Genomic DNA, 20,339 nt, shown 5'->3' with positions numbered 1-20,339 from the left:
CCCAGGTTTGTCTTTTGAAGGTGTTGTGCAGATTTCTTCTGAGAATGAGAAGGGATCTATGATAGAGTGATCTTTTTGTGAAAAGTGTTCATCCATGGTTGATATGGTCTTTTTGTCTTTTATCATGTTGTGTGTGAGTTTCTTCAAGAGCATAGTGATTGTCTGGTTTCACCCACATGGTAGTTATTGGGGGCTGTTATTGGAGCATTTAGTGCATTGGATGAGGTATACCACATGCCAAGATAGGCATGTGTAGGACCCCTGCATCTTGAAAGGTGTGTTGTGACGGGTATTGATTATCATAGCAGTGGAGATATGTCTATAGGTTTTGTGTCTGGTGCTGCTTTGAGTTGGTGTGTCCTGGTCTGTGGGAAGCTTGCTTCAGATAATGAGCTTGGAGAAGTTTAGGATTTGTTTGAAGGCCAGAAGAGTGGGTTTCAGAAAGATTTCTTTTAGGATGTGGTCCCCATGAAGTATCAGTTGTAATTTTTTAATGAGATCCCATATGGTTTCCGTCATGAGGTGATAGGTGACAACTAGGGATGTTTGGTTGGAGGGGGTTTTATTTCCGTACTGAAGCTGCTTTCCTGTTGGGCATTTGGGTAACCAGTTCCATGATGCAATCTACTCTGATGGAGACAGGGCTGGCTTTAGGCCTATTCCACCAATTCCCCAGAATCAGGCCCCACGCCTAAGAGGGCCCCATGCCCAGTGAGAATCCCTTCCTTGGCTAGAGGTGCCTTTTTAATTTTTACTCACCTGGTGGCATTTCGGGTCTTCAGCGGCACTTGGACTGTGGGTCCTTCGCTCGCTCTGGGTCTTCGGCGGTGGGTCCTTCACTTGCTCTGGGTCTTCGGCAGCACTTTGGGGGTGGGTCCTTCAGTGCCACTGAAGATGGAGCGAGTGTCGCCGAAGACTCAGAGCACCGCCCGGTGAGTACAAGCCCCACGTGTGTTTTTATGTTTTTTTGTTTGTTTGTTTTTTGGTCATCCCTGCCGGGGCCCTGTCGAAACTGTTTGAATTGGGCCCCGCACTTCCTAAAGCTGGCCCTGGATGGAGATAGACTTTCACTGGAAGACTTTCATAGCCAGGAAACTGTTAACCCTTTGCTGACACCATACTGTTTATCAAGAATAATTCATCCACATCTTTCTGTGTCCCCGATCCCTTTTTAAAATGATGCTCAAAATCATTTCTTCATAGCTTACAACAAATTTCTCATGTTAGCATTTACTGGCCCTTGTTCAGCAAGGTGCTTAAGTATGCATATCACTTTAAACAGGTAAGTAGTAACATTGAAATTCCATTGCAATTACTCAGGTGCTTAAAGTTATGCACATGCTTAAATACCTTGCTGAATAAGGGCCACTATTATCAGCTCTTCATGCTGCTGCTTGTCTGCCATTGACCTCAACTCTCACAACTTCCTAATGTAACAGTTCTGTTGTGACTGTATGCATTATGAGATATTGCTATGAAGGATATGTTTTTAAATTAAATTGTATTGGATAACACTTAAACAATTCTCATGCACATCTTCTTTTCTAGTTAGAAACCTTGTTCTTGATCTGAAGAAACCCTCTGATATGATACCAGAGTCTGAGAGTCATGTCTTTATGAGCGTGAAAGGTAAAAATAGCCTCCAGAGATTATAATGATGGCAAATGATATGTGAACTGGTGGATCAGGTTCATAAGCTGATCTCTGTAAATATGAGTCACAATTCTTTCCTGGGGTTCCCCTGTCATTCAGCAGGAAATATTCTGCTGTTGGTTTGGACCAAATCACTGAGAGAGGCAGAGCCAAATCTAAGCCATGCCCTCCTCCATCTACTCTCTCCATAGCGAATGTGTATGTATAATGTGCGTGTGTGTAAAAAACACATAAAAATTATGTTAAAAGAACATTAAGGTTTCAAAGTCAAGCATTCAGAAGTTAGGAAATGCCAAAATCATGTGCATTATGAACAGTCTTTAACTACATGATCACATACTGTTTTTTCCATGGAAGCCCTGCCTCATTCAGTGCATAGACTGTACAGTACTCAGTTAAGGAGCAGCAATTCAGCATTTTTTTATCTTCATTAGTCGGTCACAGAATTTCCATTGCTGTTCAATCCGGGACGTTTGATAACTTGGTTGTCCCTTAGCAGGTAGACTTCTCTGCCACAAAATACTGTGCACCTGTCTGGACACACGTGTAACCTTATTCATGAATGGGTATATTGATCATTGATGAATCTCTTAGACTGCATTGGTTAAAGATTCAGTCTCCCGAGGTCTAGAGTATCAGGAATATTATTATTATTATTAGGAGACCTTAGGAGCACACAAGAAACAATCCCAGTTTATTACAAGTTCTTTTAGTAACAAATTCTCTAAGCAGATAAACAATCCCACAAATACTAAAATACAATAGCAGATACAGAGAGAGTGCAAAATGTTTAGCCCTATATGACCAGTATCACTCACATCTCCTGCTGGGAGACCCTGGAGTGTCAGTCATTATTCTCCTCATCATTGTCGTCATCACCACCTGTGGTTGACATCTTGGCATCTCCTCGAGCATTTATTCTCCCCTTCCCCTACACAGACCAAGTAACACCTTTTTTCCTGAGTTATGCTTGTGCCTACTCAGGCTCATATATATGCATAAGGCTGTCAACCCCTTTTTTCTTATTTCCACTTCCACACCCCATAGACTTACGGATGCTCCACTTTTCACAGGTTATCTTGGTAGACCAGGTCTACATTACAAACTTACATCACTTTAACTACATCACTCGAGGATTTGAAAATCCACACCCCTGAGCGACAAATTTACAGCGACCTAACTCCCGGTATAGACAGCATTATGTCGATGGAGGGGCTTCTCTTGTCAACATAGCTACTGCCTCTCCCGTTAGTGTAGTAGCATTTTCACTGATGTGCTACAGAAGCACAGCTGCACTGGTGCAATGTTTTAATGTATTTTAAATATTTCCTGCCCTTAGTTCCCCTTATTCTGAATAACATCTATGCAGACAAATCTGGATGGTAACCTGCAGTTCCTGCAGAATTTCTCATAAGGTTACAATCGGGTGTCTTGCGGTCTAGACCACTGTGCCCTTTTAAGAAGTCTGATTTGTTCTGTATACTCCAAGTAGGGTGACTAGATAAGTGGAAGAAAATATTGGGACACATAGTGGGAGGGGGGTCCGCCGGTGAAACAACAACAAAAAAAGCTGAATGCTGCTGATGGAGCGAAATATCAGGACAAATTGTGTCCCAACCAAAGATCAGTCGGGACACAGGACAAACACCTAAATATCGGGACAGTCCCGATTTTATCGGAACATCTGGTCACCCTAACTCCAAGTTTCACCTCACTTAAAAACTGCTTGCTTACAAAATCAGACAAAAAATACAAAAGTGACACAGGCACACTATTACTGAAAAAGGTTTACTTTCTCATTTTACCATATAATTATAAAATAAATCAATTGAATATAAATATTGTATTTCTATTTCAGTGTATAGCATATAGAGCGGTATAAACAAGTCATATGTATGAAATTTTAGTTTGTACTGACTTGGCTAGAGCTTTTTATGTACCCTGTTTTAAAACTATGTAAATATCTAGAAGAGTTGATGTACCCCCTAGAAGACCTCTGTGTACCCCAAGGGGCACATGTACCCCTGGTTGAGAACCATTGGTCTAGACAGATACATTGTGGCATGTTTTCTTAAACCTTTTTTTACTTTTATCTTGTAACTTTACTGGTATCGGGTTATTCCTGGGTTACCTACTTATGTTAACCTCCTTAGGCCTGAGGGCTAGTATGGCTAAGCTGAAATCATACAGGCCTCAGCCTGTAGACCTGGCATTACAACCTTACTTTGCTTATATACCTAATACATATTTTTTGCTCATAAATACTTGTCACTCTTATACTCCTATGATCCTATCATGCTTAAACCTGTCCATTATGCATTAATTATATTTAATCACAACAACAAATACTCTATTAAATGATTAATTAAACTAATTGACTTCACACTCCACACATCATTTGTGGATTCTCAGCTTAACACATTCACATGGATTATTACAGGCACAATGGATTATTACAGGCACAATGAAATCAATGCTTCTTGTTGATCCTGGCTTCCTGAACTGGTGCATATCAACCTACCTCAAATTTGTCATGAGAATTCTTTGGGAGTTCCATCGTATCCAAGGGAACAAAGATCTTCAAATACATGAAAGCCTAAATAATATGTTGAGATTCTGTTTCAAAACCAGAAAACCTTTTGGCTTGCAATACAAGGGTACATCTACACAGCGACAAAAAACCTGCAGCACAGCTGCAACTTGCCCGAGTCTCAGGCTGTGTGGCTATAAAGTTTCAGTGTAGACCCTCCCCACTCATGGGGTCTCAGATCCCAGGATTCAGCTCAAGCTCAAATGTCTACACTGCAATTCTATAGCCATGCAACCTCACTCACCTGACCTGGGCCAGCAGTGGGTCTTTTATTGTAGTGTAGAGATACCCCAAGAGCTTGAAAACTTGAGGTGAAAAGTGGACGGATGCCAACATCCCAAATACACACCCAATCAAGGATCATGTTGAAGAAATAAATGGCTTTTCACTCCCATAGAAAATATGGTCCACTTTGAATTGCATGCACACATGACATGGCAGATGTGCCTACTTTCTCCATAAATGGAGACTGAGAGATAGAGATACAATCCTACTTGTGACTGTGGAAACAGATTTCAAACTATGGAACACCTCCATCAGTCAATGTGTCAAATGATCTTATCTCAGTAATGTCTCTGCAATCCTCTCCACTTCACCTGAAACAATCAATTTGTTTGCCAACCTAGACTTAGATATCTTAAAATTGCTTGTTTGTAACCTAGATGAAAGGAGAAGAATAAAAGAAAGGAGGGGTGCAAGGGACCTCAAGAGGTCACCTAATCCATCCCCAGTGCCGAGCTAGGATTAAGATAGCTAGACCATCCCTACATGTTTGTCTATTATAGAATCGTAGAATCTTGGAATCATAGAATCATAGAATATCACGGTTGGAAGGGACCTCAGGAGGTCATAGTGGCCAACCCCCGCTCAAAGCAGGACCAATCCCCAACTAAATCCTTCCAAGCCCAAGTGGGGGGCTTTTTTTTTTTGGGTTTGCCCAAAGGGGCGTGACCATAGAACCTCTAAGGAAAGAGGATCCATCCCTTCCCTAGGTAACCATTCAGTGCTTCACCACCTCCTAGGGAAAAGTTTTTCCTGAATAGCCAACCTAAACCTTCCCCTACAGGCAACTTGAGACCTGACTCCTTGTTCTGTTACTGGCTACCGAGCTGAGTGAACAGTCTAGATCCATGCCTCTTGTGGAACCCCCTGTTCAGGTAGTTGAAGAGCAACTATCAATCCCCCTGCATTTCTTCTCTTTCTGCAGACTAAATTAATCCCAGTTCCTCAGAAACCTTCTCCTCTTAAGTCATGTGCCCAGTCCCTAATCACTTTTGTTGCCCTCCACTGAACTGCTTCCAAACTTTCCACATCCTTCTTGGGTAGTGTGGGGCCCAAAACTTTGGACTAGAGTACTCCAGATTTGAGGCCTCGCCAATAGCCGATAATAGCATGGGAATGATCACGTCCCTTCAATCTCTGACAATGCTCCTAACTTTATACAGCTGAAAATGCCATTAGGCCTTTTGGCAACAAGGGCACCACTGTTGACTCATATCCAGGCTTCACCATCTACTGTAACCCCTATGTCCTTCTGCTGAAAACCTTGTTCAATTCAGGTGTTCTCAGTCGCTGAAGTCTTGTTAGCCCAGGGGGGCATGGGGATCTCTTGGCATAGGTGCAGTGACTCCACAGCTTGTCCTTGTTTGAATCTCAGTTCAGATTACTTTTGACCCAATCTCTAATTTTATTTGTCTAGGTCCCTGATATCCATTCCTTAACCTCCAGCATATCTACCTTATCCTCCCAGTTTAGTGTTGATCTGCGAACTTGCTGAGGGTACAATTCCACGGCATGCGTCCAGAGTCATTAATTGAAGATATTGAACAAAACTGGCCCAAGGGACCGACCCTGGGGGACTCTGCTTGACACCGGCTGCCAACTAGACATAGAGCCACTTGATCCACGGACGATGATTCTAGTCAGCTGTCTATCCAGCTTTATCCATTATTCCAGCCCTACTTCTTTAACTGGCTGGTAAGAATACTTTTGATCTTTAAGCCTCCGAATGACAGGGATTCGCCCATCCTTCCCTAGTGATATACCTTCCACTGCTTACGGTGTCCTTATATTTAGAACTTTTTCTATATCTAACCTAAGTCTCTCTACAGAAACAGTTTGCTGTTCACTACGAACACCCTGTTGTCACCTCCAGAGGGTAAAATCTATCCGGTTGTGACTGGGTGAGGCAGGGGTTCTGTGGGAAAAATAGTATGGGTTCATATAATGTAAATGACTGATTCATAATGGCATGATTGACAGAGGGACAAATTAAGGTTTGGCATGGAATAGCCGAGTTTTTGTGTAATTTCCTATTTTTTTTAAAAACAAACAAACAGAACCAAATCAGAAAAGGAAACAAACGAATTGTCCTCTAGTGGCATCATATTGACGACCAACATGGTCATCAGCCAGAAGTTGGAACTTTTAGGATCCACGTGCACGGACCTGCTGCGCATTTGAGGCTACCAAAGTAAACTGAAAGCAGGTAGAAGTTGTTCGTACTCTGTGTGACCAGTGCTGGGAGGGGAAAGCAAACACTTTGCCAAAGGGTTCACTGATACTGCGACAGCCGGACGGAAGGTGGTGAGACTTGGAATCATGTTTCCTTACGAGCAGGATTCAGGCACTTTCAAGTGGTTGTCCGAGTCTTCATTTATTTCATTTCTAATTTAAGGTTTCAACATGCTAGTAATACAATTTTAACGGTTTTTTAGAAGGTCTCGTTTCTTAACGTCTATATATATAACTAAACTGTTGTTGTATGTTAAGTAATAAGGTTTTTTAAATTGTTTAAGAAGCTTAATTTAAAATTAAATTAAACAGTCAGAGCCTCTGACGGTGGCCAGGACGCCGACAGCAGTGGTAGTGCCTCTGAAAAGTCAGCTCTCATGTGGCATTAGGTTGCTACCCCTGCGTTGTACAGCTCTGGAGGGAGTTTTCCCTAGTGGGCACAGGGTCGTTCTGCCCATGTTTGCCTCCCAGCTTGAACCCCTTCTTTCCAAGTCCCCTCCAAAATGTTCCTGTCCTGCCTCTTTCCCACCCGCTGGTCCTTGTCTCAGTTGTGTCTCTCGCTGCCTAGCCAGGTTCCAGTTCCCATTCCTCAGGCTTCTCATCCCAGCCTAGCTCCTTGCCCACCGTCCCAGTTCCATCTCCTTGGCTTCTTTCTCAATCTGTGTCTACCCTAGCATGCTGGTCACTCCATACCCTTAATTCCCCATCCCGCATAAGCTCCAGTGCCAATCTCCCGTCCTTGGATCTTTCCAATGTCCAGCTATTCCACGCCATCCAGCTGCTTGTTTGCCTCTGTGCACATTAATCTTAGTTCTCCCCTTCACCCTTGGTTCTTCATCAGAACACAGCCTCTCTTCCCTACACTCTTCCCCTGGGCCCCGACTAGTTCCCATTGCCTGCAGGTCTCTGCTCAGCCAGGTCTCATCTTCTTCCCCAGTTCTCCCTAGAGCCGAACCACTGTCTGCTTCCTCATCCCCTGGGTCCTAGTGCCCACTTCTATTCCCTTCCTGGCTCCCATCTCCTTGTCCAGCTAGTCTCAGTCCCCCACAACTGTTTCCGAGTCTCAGTCTATTTGTCTTACCAGTCATAATCTCTTCTGCCCCGTCTCCAAGTCCTAGTCGTCTCGCCCATCCAGTCCCCTCTTTACCCCCAACTCCTGGTCCCAGTTTTCCCTCTCCTGCCCCATACCCTTCAGCCTCCAGTTCCATCCTTCCCTCCCAACATTATTGTCCCAATGAACTCAGTCTGTCTCCCCCTGCCACACACACATCTCAGGTCCAGCTCTTTTCTCCTCTGCATTCAGTTATTCAGTTCAGGTGGCCTCCTGGGCCCAGTAGGAGAGTTTTTGAAAGCACAGGAGAGACAGCCTCCGTGCTCACAGTTCTAGTGCTTGGACCTGGCACAGCTGGGAACTTGTGACACTTTCTCAGGAGGCCCATGACTGTTACCCCACTGACCCAGTGAGAGGAAGACTTGATAGTGCTGGGTGTCAGCTCCTTGACACTACCCATCTGTTAGCCACCCAAACAATCTCCTTGGGGCTCTGTCAGCTGTAACTTTGCCTTGCAGTTTAACAAGAGGTATACCCCAATCCTCAATCATCTTTGAAACGTTCCATTGTGGTATCCAGCTCCTGTCGCTGGACACTCTCAGAAATTGCCAGATTCGCTATCCCCAATGTACACTGAGAGTCAGTTCCTATATAACATCACAGCACTGAGATAGAGCTCCAGTAAAAACAATCATAAGTTTACTATTAAAAGCTAAAATGTAGGGGACAGTGAGTAAGGACAATGGAAACAGGAATGGTTTCATGTAAAACAAAACCATAAAATGCCAAGCTGAGTCTACACTTATCAGTGATTACCTTTCCTATATAATCAAATAGATTCCCCATTTCTCCCCACTCCCCCACACCTGAAAGGTTCAGTCTTATGCAGAGCTAGCTGGTTTCTGACAAACCAGGATCCAAGCATTCATGAAGCATTTTCCCGCTGCCAGGGGTTTTCCTCAGTGAATGGATAACAAAATGTCTCCTTGCCTTCATTTTGTATTCTTCAAAGTTCATTTTTTACCCCAAGAGACAGCAGAAACCCCTTGTGGTTTAGTCTCCAGTGTCATCACAACCTCTTGTTGACTTCATGTTTAAATTGGTCTCCCACTGTGTTGGCTTATAATACTTAATGTACATGGGAACCAAGATGGACAGGTGGATATATATTCTCACTCCTGCCTGGAAGAAACCTGTTTTTTTTTCTTTGGTTAGTGACAGACTTTAAAACATAGTTTCAATACATATACACAACATGTTTAAATACCATCTGTACATATATCTCATGATGATTATGAGGGTCAGTATAAGATAAGGCTTTATTAGAGGCCTTGCATGACATTCTTTATGGATAAATACTATAAAAATTGTCTGCTAGGTGCAATGAGTTTGTCAAGCCTGCTCAGAGTTGCTGATACAGAACACTAAACAATTTGCCAGTTGGTGTGAAAGTGTGCTTAGGGTCACAGAACTGCAATTGCAGGGAAAGTCCTGCTCAACCCTGGGCTGGCTTATGCCCAGTCCAGATGGAATTTTCAGGGAATAAACTGATGATATAACAAATGTCTACTGAGCATGTGCAAACTATGATTTTTCAAAGGCTTATAACTTGGCCAAATTTGGGCTGATTTTTCACCGACATGGCAAAAGCCATATTACTGACACAAAGTCTCCACCACCCCCCTCCACTCTCACACCCCAAATTTCAAGTTACTGCTCCAAAGCCTGGGGAGTGCTAGAACTTCTGAAATAAAAGCTGGTCAGAAATTTTTAACATTATTCCCTACCCTTGTTCTTGGAAATAGCTGAACTGTTGTGACTGAAATAAATAAATAAATAAATCAGTCTGAGGCAGACACCCAGCATGGAAAAGTTCAACCAAGCAGTTAAAGTTGGGCAAAGTTAAAAGCAACTGAAAACAGGATCTTATAATGGGATTTGTTGGGCAACCTTAATAATAGGCAGTGCTACTAGCCCCACCTATAATCAGTTATTTTAGGGTTATGTTTACTCTTATTTTTTACCCTTTCCAACCTTTTAATACAATAATTTTGGTCTGTTTTTTTGCCAATATAGGGGATATAATGGGTGAGTCCATTCAAAACTGTCTCAGTCCAGCTGGAATTGATAAGCTTATCAAAGTGCCCACTGGTTGTGCTGAGCAAACTATGGTGACAATGGCTCCAGCAACGTATGCCATTGAATACCTGGATGCAAGTGAACAGTGGATCAACTTTAAACCTGAACGGAAAGAAGAAGCCCATAACATGATTGCACAAGGTATATGAAGCCTCTTCCTCCTCCCCCACCCGCCCCCCAAAATAACAAAACTGTTTTTACTTGTTCTCTCTTTGCATTGTAGACATAGGGATGAGCTTGATTCTAACTAACTTGCAGAACTATTATGGACATTTAGCCACCAGGCACAAAATCTACACATTCACCTGCCAGGATGATAATGAAAGAACTAATGAAATTCCATACACTTATAAAATCAAAGGCAAAGGTGTAAGCAAATCCACAGCTCTCTGTGAACTGATGAAGATCCAAGTCAATGGAGTTGTGTTAATTTCCACCAGCTGAGGCTCTGACCCAAAGACTCTCTATGGTTAATTAGAATTCTACAAACCTTTTCTAATATAATTAGGGGCTTCTCTTCCCTTCAGCTGCTGTGTGCCATGGAACTCCCAGTGATATGAATGCTACTTAGGGCTTCTCTACATGAATACTTAGTTCACGGCAAGTTGGTGTGTAAATCTACTCTGCACTAACCTGCCGTGCACTAAGTGTCCATGTGTACACTGCTGCCACACAGTATCTGCTGGGCCACACATTTACATAAATATATAGTATGTGGTGTCTTTTAAATTAATTCAAATGTGGCTATAAAAATATCCCCAGCTCTTAAAATTCCTCCAGCTTGTTACTTGTTTTATTGATGATCTGAAGCTACTTTTCCCTGCTTTCATCTGGTAGCATCATTTGTCACAAGCCCATGAAGAAAGCTACATCCCTCCATCACTAGATGCCAGTTCTTAGGTAGACTATAACCCCTGCACTCATAGCAGTTCCCTTTGAAGTTTTTACAGGCTGTCATATAAGACTGGGCATGAAGTAAGACATTGCAAACCTTACTACAGAGTTGTCATTGTGCAACATGCAGAATAGAACCACACCTACAGTTTCTCCCCTTAAATAAATAGCTATTAACAAAATATTCCCATTATAAGAATTATACGGTGGTGAAACATATTCCTGTTGTGTCTTTATTACAGCAGAGCTATATACATGATTACCAGCTGTACTTGCTTGTAAGCCAAACACACCCTAATACGAATATTGAAATTGATCCATCTATCCAATTATCTTTGAGAGCTCCTAGAGGACAGATGAGGTCCCAGAAGACTTGAGAAGGGCAAACATGGTGCCTATTTTTAAAAAGGGGTGAAATGAGGACACAGGAAATTATAGCATAGCCAGCCTCACTTCGATACCTAGAAAGATACTGGAGCAAATTATTAAACAAGCAATTTGTAAATGTGTGGAGGGTTATAACAGGGTTATAAGGAATAGCCAGCATGGATTAGACAGGAACAAATCATGCCAGGTCAACCTAATTTCCTTCTTTGACAGGCTTACTGACCTAGTGGATGGGGAGAAGCAGTAGATGTGATGTATCTTGATTTTAATACGGCTTTTGACAGTGCTGCATGATAGTCTCATAAGCAAATTAGGGAAAGATGGTCTAGATTTAATTACTATAAGGTGGGAGCTCAATTGGTTGAAAGGCCATACTCAAAGAGTAGTTATCGATGGTTTGCTGTCAAACTGGGAGGGCATATTTACTGGAGTCGTGCCAGGGTCAGCCTTGAGTCTGGTACAAGTCAGTATTTTCATTAATGATTTGGGTAATGGAGTGGAGAGTGTGCTTATAAAATTTGCAGATGACGCCAAGCTGGGAAGAGTTGCAAGCACTTTGGAGGATAAGATTAGAATTCAGAGTGGAGAATTGGTCTGAATTCAACAAGATGAAATTCAGTAAAAACCAGGACAAAGCACTTAATTTAGGAAGGAAAAATCAGAAAGCACAACGACAAAATGGGGAATAACTGGCTAGACAGTAGTGCTGCTGAAAAGGATCTGGGTATTATAGTGGATTACAAATTGAATATGAGTCAACAATATGATGCAGCTGCAAAAGATGCTAATATCTTTCTGGGATGTATTAACAGGAGTGTTATGTGTAAGATGAAAAAAGTAATTGTCCCACTGTACTCAGCACTAGTGAGGCCTCAGCTGGAGTACTGTGTCCAGTTCTGGGTGTCACACTTCAGGAAAGGTGTGGACAAATTAGAAAGTCCAGAGGATAGCAACAAAATTGAGAAAAGATTTAGAAAACTTGAGCTATGAAGAAAAGTTTTTTTAAAAAATGATCATGTTCAGTCTTGAAAAAATAGACAGAGGGGGGCATGATAACAGTCTTCCAATATGTTAACGGCTGTTATACAGAAGACACTAAAGGAGTAGTTAAGCTCTGGAACAGGTTTCCAAGAGAGGTTGTGGAATTCCCCTCATTGGAGGTTTTTAAGAAGTGGTTGGACATACACCAGTCAGGGATCACCTAGGTTTACTTGGTTCTGCTGCAGTGCAGGGGGCTGGACTTGATGACTTCTTGAGGTCCCTTACCAGCCCGACAGTTCTGTAATTCTATGTCAGCTGACCACAGACACAAGTATATATGAATCTAGTAACACTAGTATGGCTAGTCCTGCCTAGGGATCCAGCCCTTGTGCAGGACATGACACACCTCAGCCAGGTGAAGGTGAGCCGGTGGGGCCATTAACAGCAATTCCTGCCTGGGGATCCTGGGTGTGTTTGAAGGAGGCACTTTCATTCTAAGCCCCAGATTTTTTTTCAAGTGCTTTTAACTATCCACAGAACTTAGCTTAGGGCTGGAGTTCTTTGTGTTTGTCTCAGCCCAGCTGTAACAATGAAATATGGGAAATACAGGAAGATTCTTCGCAGCAGTTTTCGGGTTACCCACAAGTAGAAAGAAAACTGCTTTTTGCAGCTTACCCATAGGCAATTGGACAGTTGCCTGATGGCTGTCAGCTGAAGACTCGCTGACGTCCTGGGGTTTGTGGCAGCTTGAGGGCTCTATACCAGCTAGGAGGCAGAAGCTGGTAGGAAGCAAGGATATCTCAAGACTGCTGGCAAAAATTTTAAACACTATGTGATGATTTTAAGATGCCTCACATTTTGGGCATCTTACCTGAGACACCTTAAAGAGCCTGGTTTTCAGAAAGTGCTGAGTGCCTGCCCTTTAAAAATGGATCCCTTTTAAGGTACCTTAACATGGGCACCAAAAAACTGGGGTACTTGAAATCACCAGTGTTTTAAAATCTTAGCCCTCTTTTTCCTAGACTTCAGTGTCAGAAGCCAATCCATGTGTCCAGCCAGTCATCATCTTATTCTGCCCCATCTTCTGTTGGCAGATCTCAATTCCTCACTCAGCTTAGGAGCCAACGGTTAACTCAGGATTTGTCTACACAAGCAAACGGGGGTGTAACTCTACCCCCACACTAACCTGCTGCACAATATGCATCCATGTGGACCCTGGTGTGCTTTGATCTACTCCTGTTTAAAGCAGCGTAGGTCAAAGTGCGCTATGGAACTTTTAGTGCATGGCAGCACAGTCCACATGGATGCTTAGTGAGCGGCAGGCTAGCACAGAGTAGATTTACATCCCAGCTTGTGGCAAACTAAGTATTTGTGTAGACCAGGGGTGGGCAAACTACGGGCTGCGTCTGGCCCGACAGACCTTTTAATCTGACCCTCAAGCTCTTTCTGGGGAGCGGGGTCGGGGGCTTGCCCAGCTCTGCACGTGCCATGGCTACACGCAACTCCCAGAAGCAGCAGCATGTCCCTACTCCAACTCCTATGCATAGGGGCATCCAGGGGGCTCCACATGCTTCCTCCTCACAGCTCCCATTGGCAGGGAACCATGGCCAATGGGAGCTGTAAGGGAGGTTCCTGCAGATGGGGCAGCACACAGAGCCATCTGGCTGGCGCCGCACCTCCACATAGGAGTCAGAGAGGGAATATGCTGCTGCTTCCGGGAGCTTTGAGGGCAGTGCCTGCGGACAGGGGCAGTGCACAGAGCTGCCTGGCCGTGCCTCCACATAGGAGTTGGAGCTGCTTCTGGGAGCTGCTTGAGGTAAGTGCCACCCAGAGCCTGCACTCCAGATCTCTTCCTGTGCTCCAACCCTCCCCCCCTAGTCCAGAGTTAGAGGGCTTATTCCTTCACCCACTCACTTCCCTGGTCCTTCTTGTGTGAACAGAGAACAATAATACCTGAAGTCAGAAAGTGCAAACAATTCAATGTTTATTGGGGTGAACTTCCAGCAAGCATGATTCCAGTTTCCTTCCTCAGTGTCCCCCTTCCCAGCTCTGACACCATGGAGCCTTGCCTGTGTCCTTGTTCCCATACCCATTCCTCCCCCACACACCCCTTTAGCAAAACATGATTCCAATTCCCGCACTCCCATTCCCCCCCTTTAGTTCCTGATTGACTGCAGACTATATAGTAAAACTGCTTAGCTATCCCTCAACCAATCATTTTACTGAAATTTCATTAACCAATCCTAACATATTATAACATGATTATCTAACCAATTATATCTCACCACCTTAATTGGTTTACACCCAACAAAATTATTTATGCAGCAGACAGAAACAATCACAGAACCAGACAGAGATTATACAGACAAAGAATAGGGAAATGGAGACTACAGTGATAGAACAATATGGAAATGAGGATTTTATACCCCAGCTGTTGATAAATGAGCCTTGACAGACAGGATACTACCAAACTAAGTTTTCTTTAAACCTTTTAGGCTCTTCCCTTTCTCTGGAGGTGATAGGTATTATCGGGACAGGATTGTATTCCTAATAGCCCAATAGCACCTTATTTCAATGTGACTAGTTTGGAATGTAAGGATGTGACCATTCACTTCCCAGTTTATGGCAGGCCTCTGCCCTTACACAGGCAGACAATGATTTCGATTCTTTCTTTTATACCTCTATAACTGGCTAAGTGCTTAAAAATACACCTAAATTTTTAAGTATAGGCCTTTGCAGAGAGGCCTGAATATCTATATCCTAACACCCAGCCCAACCCCAGAGTCTACACCCCAAGCTGGACCACTCACCCCCTCCTGCATCCCTACCCCAGGCCGGAGCTGCCTCTCGTACCCTGAACTCCTCATTTCTGGCCCCACCTCAGAGCCTGCACTCCCACATAGAGCCCACACTCAAACCCCCAATTTCATGAGCATTCATGGCCCACCATAAAATTTCCATACCCAGATATGGCCCTCAGGCCAAAAAGTTTGCCCACCTCTGGTGTAGACAAACCCTTCCCTCGCTCCAATACCTTTACACTGGGTCAAAGAGCCAGAAAGACTCAAAATGCCTCAGATGCAGCAAAGGCTGGCCACATGTTGGGAGATGCTTGAGGTGAGAGGGGTGCCGGGAGGCCTGGATTGTAGCATGTGGGGCTCCGGCAATCCGGGCAGTGCTGTGACCCATAGGCAGCCAATAACAGGCTGCCATAACTTACACTGGTCCCAAGGGCTGTTTGTGTTACATCAGGGCCTGCTGAGTATCCCAGAATTGGGAGAGCACGCAAATGACTTAAAGCCACCATATCCACCTTCCTCCATGGGCTATGAGTGCTGTGTTGTGCAGCACAGAATCTCACCCATGAAGAGTAATGATAGAAAATAGACTTTTGTTTGGCAGTTAGATGAATTGGAGATCTTTGGCCTTGTTGTATATCTGTTACCAAGGGCCTCATCAGAATAATTTGTTCCCACCATCGTTGGCTTCTGTGCATCTTAACAATGAATTAGAGTGCAATGCAAACCTGAAGTATGTTAGAATGTGTTGCATGCATCTGACTTGAAAACAGAAACACTTTGAACCTGAGCTGTTTAGTCAGGCATTGTTTCATTTTCTTAGTAGTTGTATTTATCTAAAATCCCCCACAGAAATGTGATGCTATTTTATTCGTGGTGATTGATTAATATTAATAAAACATAGCTCTACTGTGCCTTTTATCAATAGATCAGAAAGAACTTTACAAGGATGAGTATCATGCTCACATTAAAGGTGGGAAAATGAGGAGCAAAAAAATGAAGTGATCTGTTCAAGTCAATGGCAGAGCTGGGAATGGAGCCTAGATCTCCTGACTTCCAGTTATGTGTCCTATCTGCTGGACTTCACTGCCTCTTTTGTGTCTTATTTCAACCCCTTGTGCAGCTGCTCAAGAAAGTGGCAGTACTTGGGGACGGATTTTCAGGGACCCAACAGGCAGAAATTCCTTGGTATCCACAAATGCTTGTAACAGTGATGCCCTTATGTCAACCCAAGTATACCCATCAAGGCAGGACTTAAACAAAACTCATGCTCCCTTTCCTCTACTTTATTCCAATCTGTCACAATCACACACACACACACACACACACCTTTTATGAGGACAAACAAAAGCAGTGGAGGGTACTTCCATGTTAATCCAGGTGTAGCATGTAAAGGCCCAAAGTGCATAAATACAAGTCCATGCACAGTAATATTCTTACCCAATATATCTGATTGCTTGTTTATGCAGGTTACACAAGACTTCTTGAATTTCAGAAGGAGGATGGCTCTTATGGAGCATTCAAAACAACTCCCAGCAGTACATGGTAGTGTATGCGTCATAATCCGCCTTAGTTGTTGTTTTATATTCTAAAATGCCAGTGTTGTCACACATAGTGCATCAGAAATTTAGTTCCTGGCTTTTGGGGCCAAATTGTCAAATTGTGCCCATATACTTGAGTGCATCTAATATGTACACAGATAAATTAGCTACATACACTGCATGTGAGCATGCACAATGGGTATTTGAAAATATATAGATGCAAGTCTGTGTGCCTAAACTTTGATTCTTTGGCTTTTATGGCCAAATAGTTTTTATTATTAATAAAGTGAGACAACTTTTTTTTCTGAACAACTTTCAGTGAACAGCTAATGGTGATGTAATTACGTGGGCATATGCGAGCATTGTTTAATAATAAGTGCAGGCACCTGGGCAGACACTTCTATATATGTTTAAAACTGCTTATACTGGCAGGGGTGAAAGTAATATGAAACACTTACTGGTAAGGGGGCCTGGCTCTGGGCCTCAAGTGAAAAGGGCGGGGCCTCAAGCAGAAGGGGCAGGACTGGGGGATCAGCCTCCCCCAGCCAGACCATCTGCACTGCCTGGCCCGCGCCGCCCAGAGCTTCGGTGGCAATTTAAAAAGGCCCAGGGCTCCTGATGGAGGGGGCAAAAGGGGCAGCAATGTTAAAGTGCTTTAACATCAGCTGCATATGGGCTAGTACCAGCTTCTTACCGGTATACCATACCAACCCGTACCAGCCCACTTTCACCCCTGTATATTGGTTTAATTTAAACTCATCAGTGCAAGAAAAGTATAAACATAGGGGGTTGTCTGGTATAACTAAAGCAATAGAAATTCACACTGCTAGTTAAACCAGTGCAACTTGGTGTGTAAACCAGGCTTCACTGTAGATGAGGCTATCTCTGTCTTTCTCTCTATCTTTTTGTATATCTGTCTCTATCTTTTACTCTCATGAAAAACCAGTGTCAGAAGAGAACTGGGCCCAGTGTGGTAGTGAGTAGTGTTGTACCCTAAGGTATGAATTGCACTGAGATTCTTCAGTCTTTCTGGATGCCTTGTATACACCACTACCTCGATATGCGACCCAATATAACATGAATTCAGATATAACGCAATAAAGCAGTGCTCCGGACGGGCAGGGCTACGCACTCCAGTGGATCAAAGCAAGTTCAATATAACATGGTTTCACCTATAACACGGTAAGATTTTTTGGCTCATGAGGACAGCGTTATATCGAGGTAGAGGTGTATCTTTCGGCATTGCCCTATAACTACCACGACTGGTCAACGTTATACATAGCAGTAGCTTGTGCAAAATTGTATCAGAATCTTCTGATGTACTAATTAGGACTGTCAATTAATTGCAATTAACTCACACAATAAACTCACACAATAAACTCAAAAAAATTAATCATGATGAATCACTGTTTTAATCTCAATAGAATCACTGCTGGAGCCCTGGCACATAAATACCTAGCAATACCAGCTGCAACAGTGCCATGTGAACACCTCTTCTCATTTTCAGGTGACCTTGTAAATAAGAAGAGGGCACATTATCTCCTGCAAATGTAAACAAACTTTTTTGTCTGAGCGATTGGCTGAACAAGAAGTAGGAGTGAGTGGACTTGCAGGCTCTAAAGTTTTACATTGTTTTATTTTTGAGTGCACTGTAGACTTTGTATTTTGTGTTGTAATTGAAATCAACATATTTGAAAATATAGAAAACATCCAAAAATATTTAAATAAATGGTGTTCTATTGATGTTTAACAGAGCAATTAACTGTGATTAATTTTTTAATTGGGTGATTAATCGTGATTAATTTTTTTAATTGCTTGACAACCCTAGTACTAATTCATGTTAGCAAACCACAAATATCAATGAGTTTAGAAAATGAAACCAGTTTCTTTTATACAGGCTAACTGCATTCATTGCTAAAGTGCTCACAAGGTGCAGAAAATACATCAGTGTCGAAGACCGTTACATACACAAAGCTGTTTCCTACTTGCTTGGACAACAGCAGGCGGATGGCTCATTCCGTGACCCTCACCCAGTGATGGACAGACTTATGCAGGTTGGTCACTGAAAATGATAAGAACCTGTTCCCATACGGGCCAGATTCTCAAATTCTGTAAATCGGTGTCTCTATTGAAATCCTTGCGACTATACCAGCTGATGATGTGGCCATGTGTTTTATTTTGTTTTGTTTTGTTTCCCCCTGATTCTGAACTTTTATCTTTTACTTCCCGTTTAATTGTGTGTGGGGAGGGAAAAATCAACAGCTCTTGCAGCAAAATATTTTTAACTCTTTAAAAGGATGAGTATTTGAGGCAGACTTGGGAGGAATTAAGACTTTTTCTAAAGGCAGAGGGTGCAGAAAAAATCCGCAAAATGAGTCAAAACGCCTCACAGTGAGAGACTCAATGAACTTAATCAGTTCAGTTTATTAAGAAGATCAAGTAGTGATTCGATTACAATGTATAAGTACCTTCATCAGGAGAAGATACCAAGTACTAACTGGCTCTATAATCTAGCAGAAAAAGATATAAAAAGAACCAGTGGCTGCAAGCTGAAGCCAGATAAATTCAAATTAAGGATACAGCACACATTTTTAACCAGGACTGTGATAAATCATTGAGACAAACTACCAAGGGAAGTGGTGGATTCTCATCTTTTGATGTCCTCACATGCCTTCCTGGAAGCTGTGCTTTAGACAAGTTATTGGGCTCAGTATAGGAGTAAATGGGGAACATGTAAAGGCCTGTGTTATAGGAGGTTAGAGTAGAGGATCCAATCGTCTTTTTTTACTTTAAAAGCTATGAATCTATGAATGAAAAAAATACTTATACAATAGAAAAAAAAAGTGTGGCTGGGAGAATGGAGAAGGATGTTAGGGTGGGTGTATTAGCAACAAATGTGTGACCGTGTGGTGGTGTTTATTTTTCATACAAAGAAATAAAATTAGATTTGCTCAATTTAATAATAAAACAAATGTATGCTTTAGAAGCTTTCCCATGATTAACCTTCTAGGGTGGAGTTGGGAAAGCTGAAGAACATTTGGCTTTGACAGCCTTTATAACCATCGCTATGCAAGAGGCCTTGAGGGCTTTCGATGACTCTAAGTCTTCTGAGGTGGTAAGAAGCCTGCTTTCTTTTCTCCTTAAGTCTTTCATTCTCTTTTTATGTGCATTTGTTTTGTGCTGGCATGTGTGCTGCGCTCGGTTTAGCGGCATAGAAATTCCTGAGCATGTCCTTGGCCTCATCTTCACTATTGAGGCTGCATTTCCACTGTGGCACCACCCTTACATTTATTGGGCCAGATTCAACTCGAATTTCTGTTGGGAGAAATACAGTCACAGTACCCCAGTGGCCACAAGTCTGCTGGGCTGGTGCAGTGCAAAACAACCACAACCTTTCCTCCACTGTGGGTAGACTGCAGATCCCCAAAAGCACATAGTGCAGGCCAATGTGACTGGAGCACAGATTGATGCAATGCATCCTCTTGGCTGCCTCTACTAGCAAGTTTCTTTGAAGCCCCTAGCAGATTTTAAAGCTATCCTCCCGCAGGTCAGAGACAGAGGGAAGGTAAGTGGCAGCATCAGTACTTGCTCTCATTGGGGTGAATCCTTTCTATAGTGCAAGAGGAACAGTGGACCCAGGGAAATGTGATTTTACACCAGTTGGGGGAACCAGGCCATTGTCAGTGGTGTGCTTATGATACTTTTGCTTTTCTATAGCTCCTTTCATATGAAGATCTCACATTTAAATGAATTAGTCCTCACAATGCCCCTGTGAGGATGGAAGTGCTGCT

General features: G+C 43.0%; 1 protein-coding gene across 2 annotated transcripts in view; it reads left to right on the top strand.

Annotated features, from left to right (window-relative positions):
• Positions 1-20,339, top strand: part of LOC116833560 (complement C4-like) — a 97,688-nt gene that overhangs the window by 45,987 nt on the left and 31,362 nt on the right. For both annotated transcript variants that reach the window (XM_032795148.2, XM_075061616.1), the window contains 5 exons: positions 1,549-1,629; positions 9,885-10,088; positions 16,477-16,552; positions 18,446-18,602; positions 19,559-19,663. In XM_032795148.2, the coding sequence (XP_032651039.1) occupies positions 1,549-1,629; positions 9,885-10,088; positions 16,477-16,552; positions 18,446-18,602; positions 19,559-19,663 (623 nt within the window). The remainder of the gene's footprint in view (positions 1-1,548; positions 1,630-9,884; positions 10,089-16,476; positions 16,553-18,445; positions 18,603-19,558; positions 19,664-20,339) is intronic.

The sequence above is a fragment of the Chelonoidis abingdonii genome, chromosome 1, assembly GCF_003597395.2.
Source record: "Chelonoidis abingdonii isolate Lonesome George chromosome 1, CheloAbing_2.0, whole genome shotgun sequence".
NCBI classification, from domain to species: Eukaryota; Metazoa; Chordata; order Testudines; family Testudinidae; genus Chelonoidis; species Chelonoidis abingdonii.
This window is presented reverse-complemented; position numbering and strand designations above follow the sequence as displayed.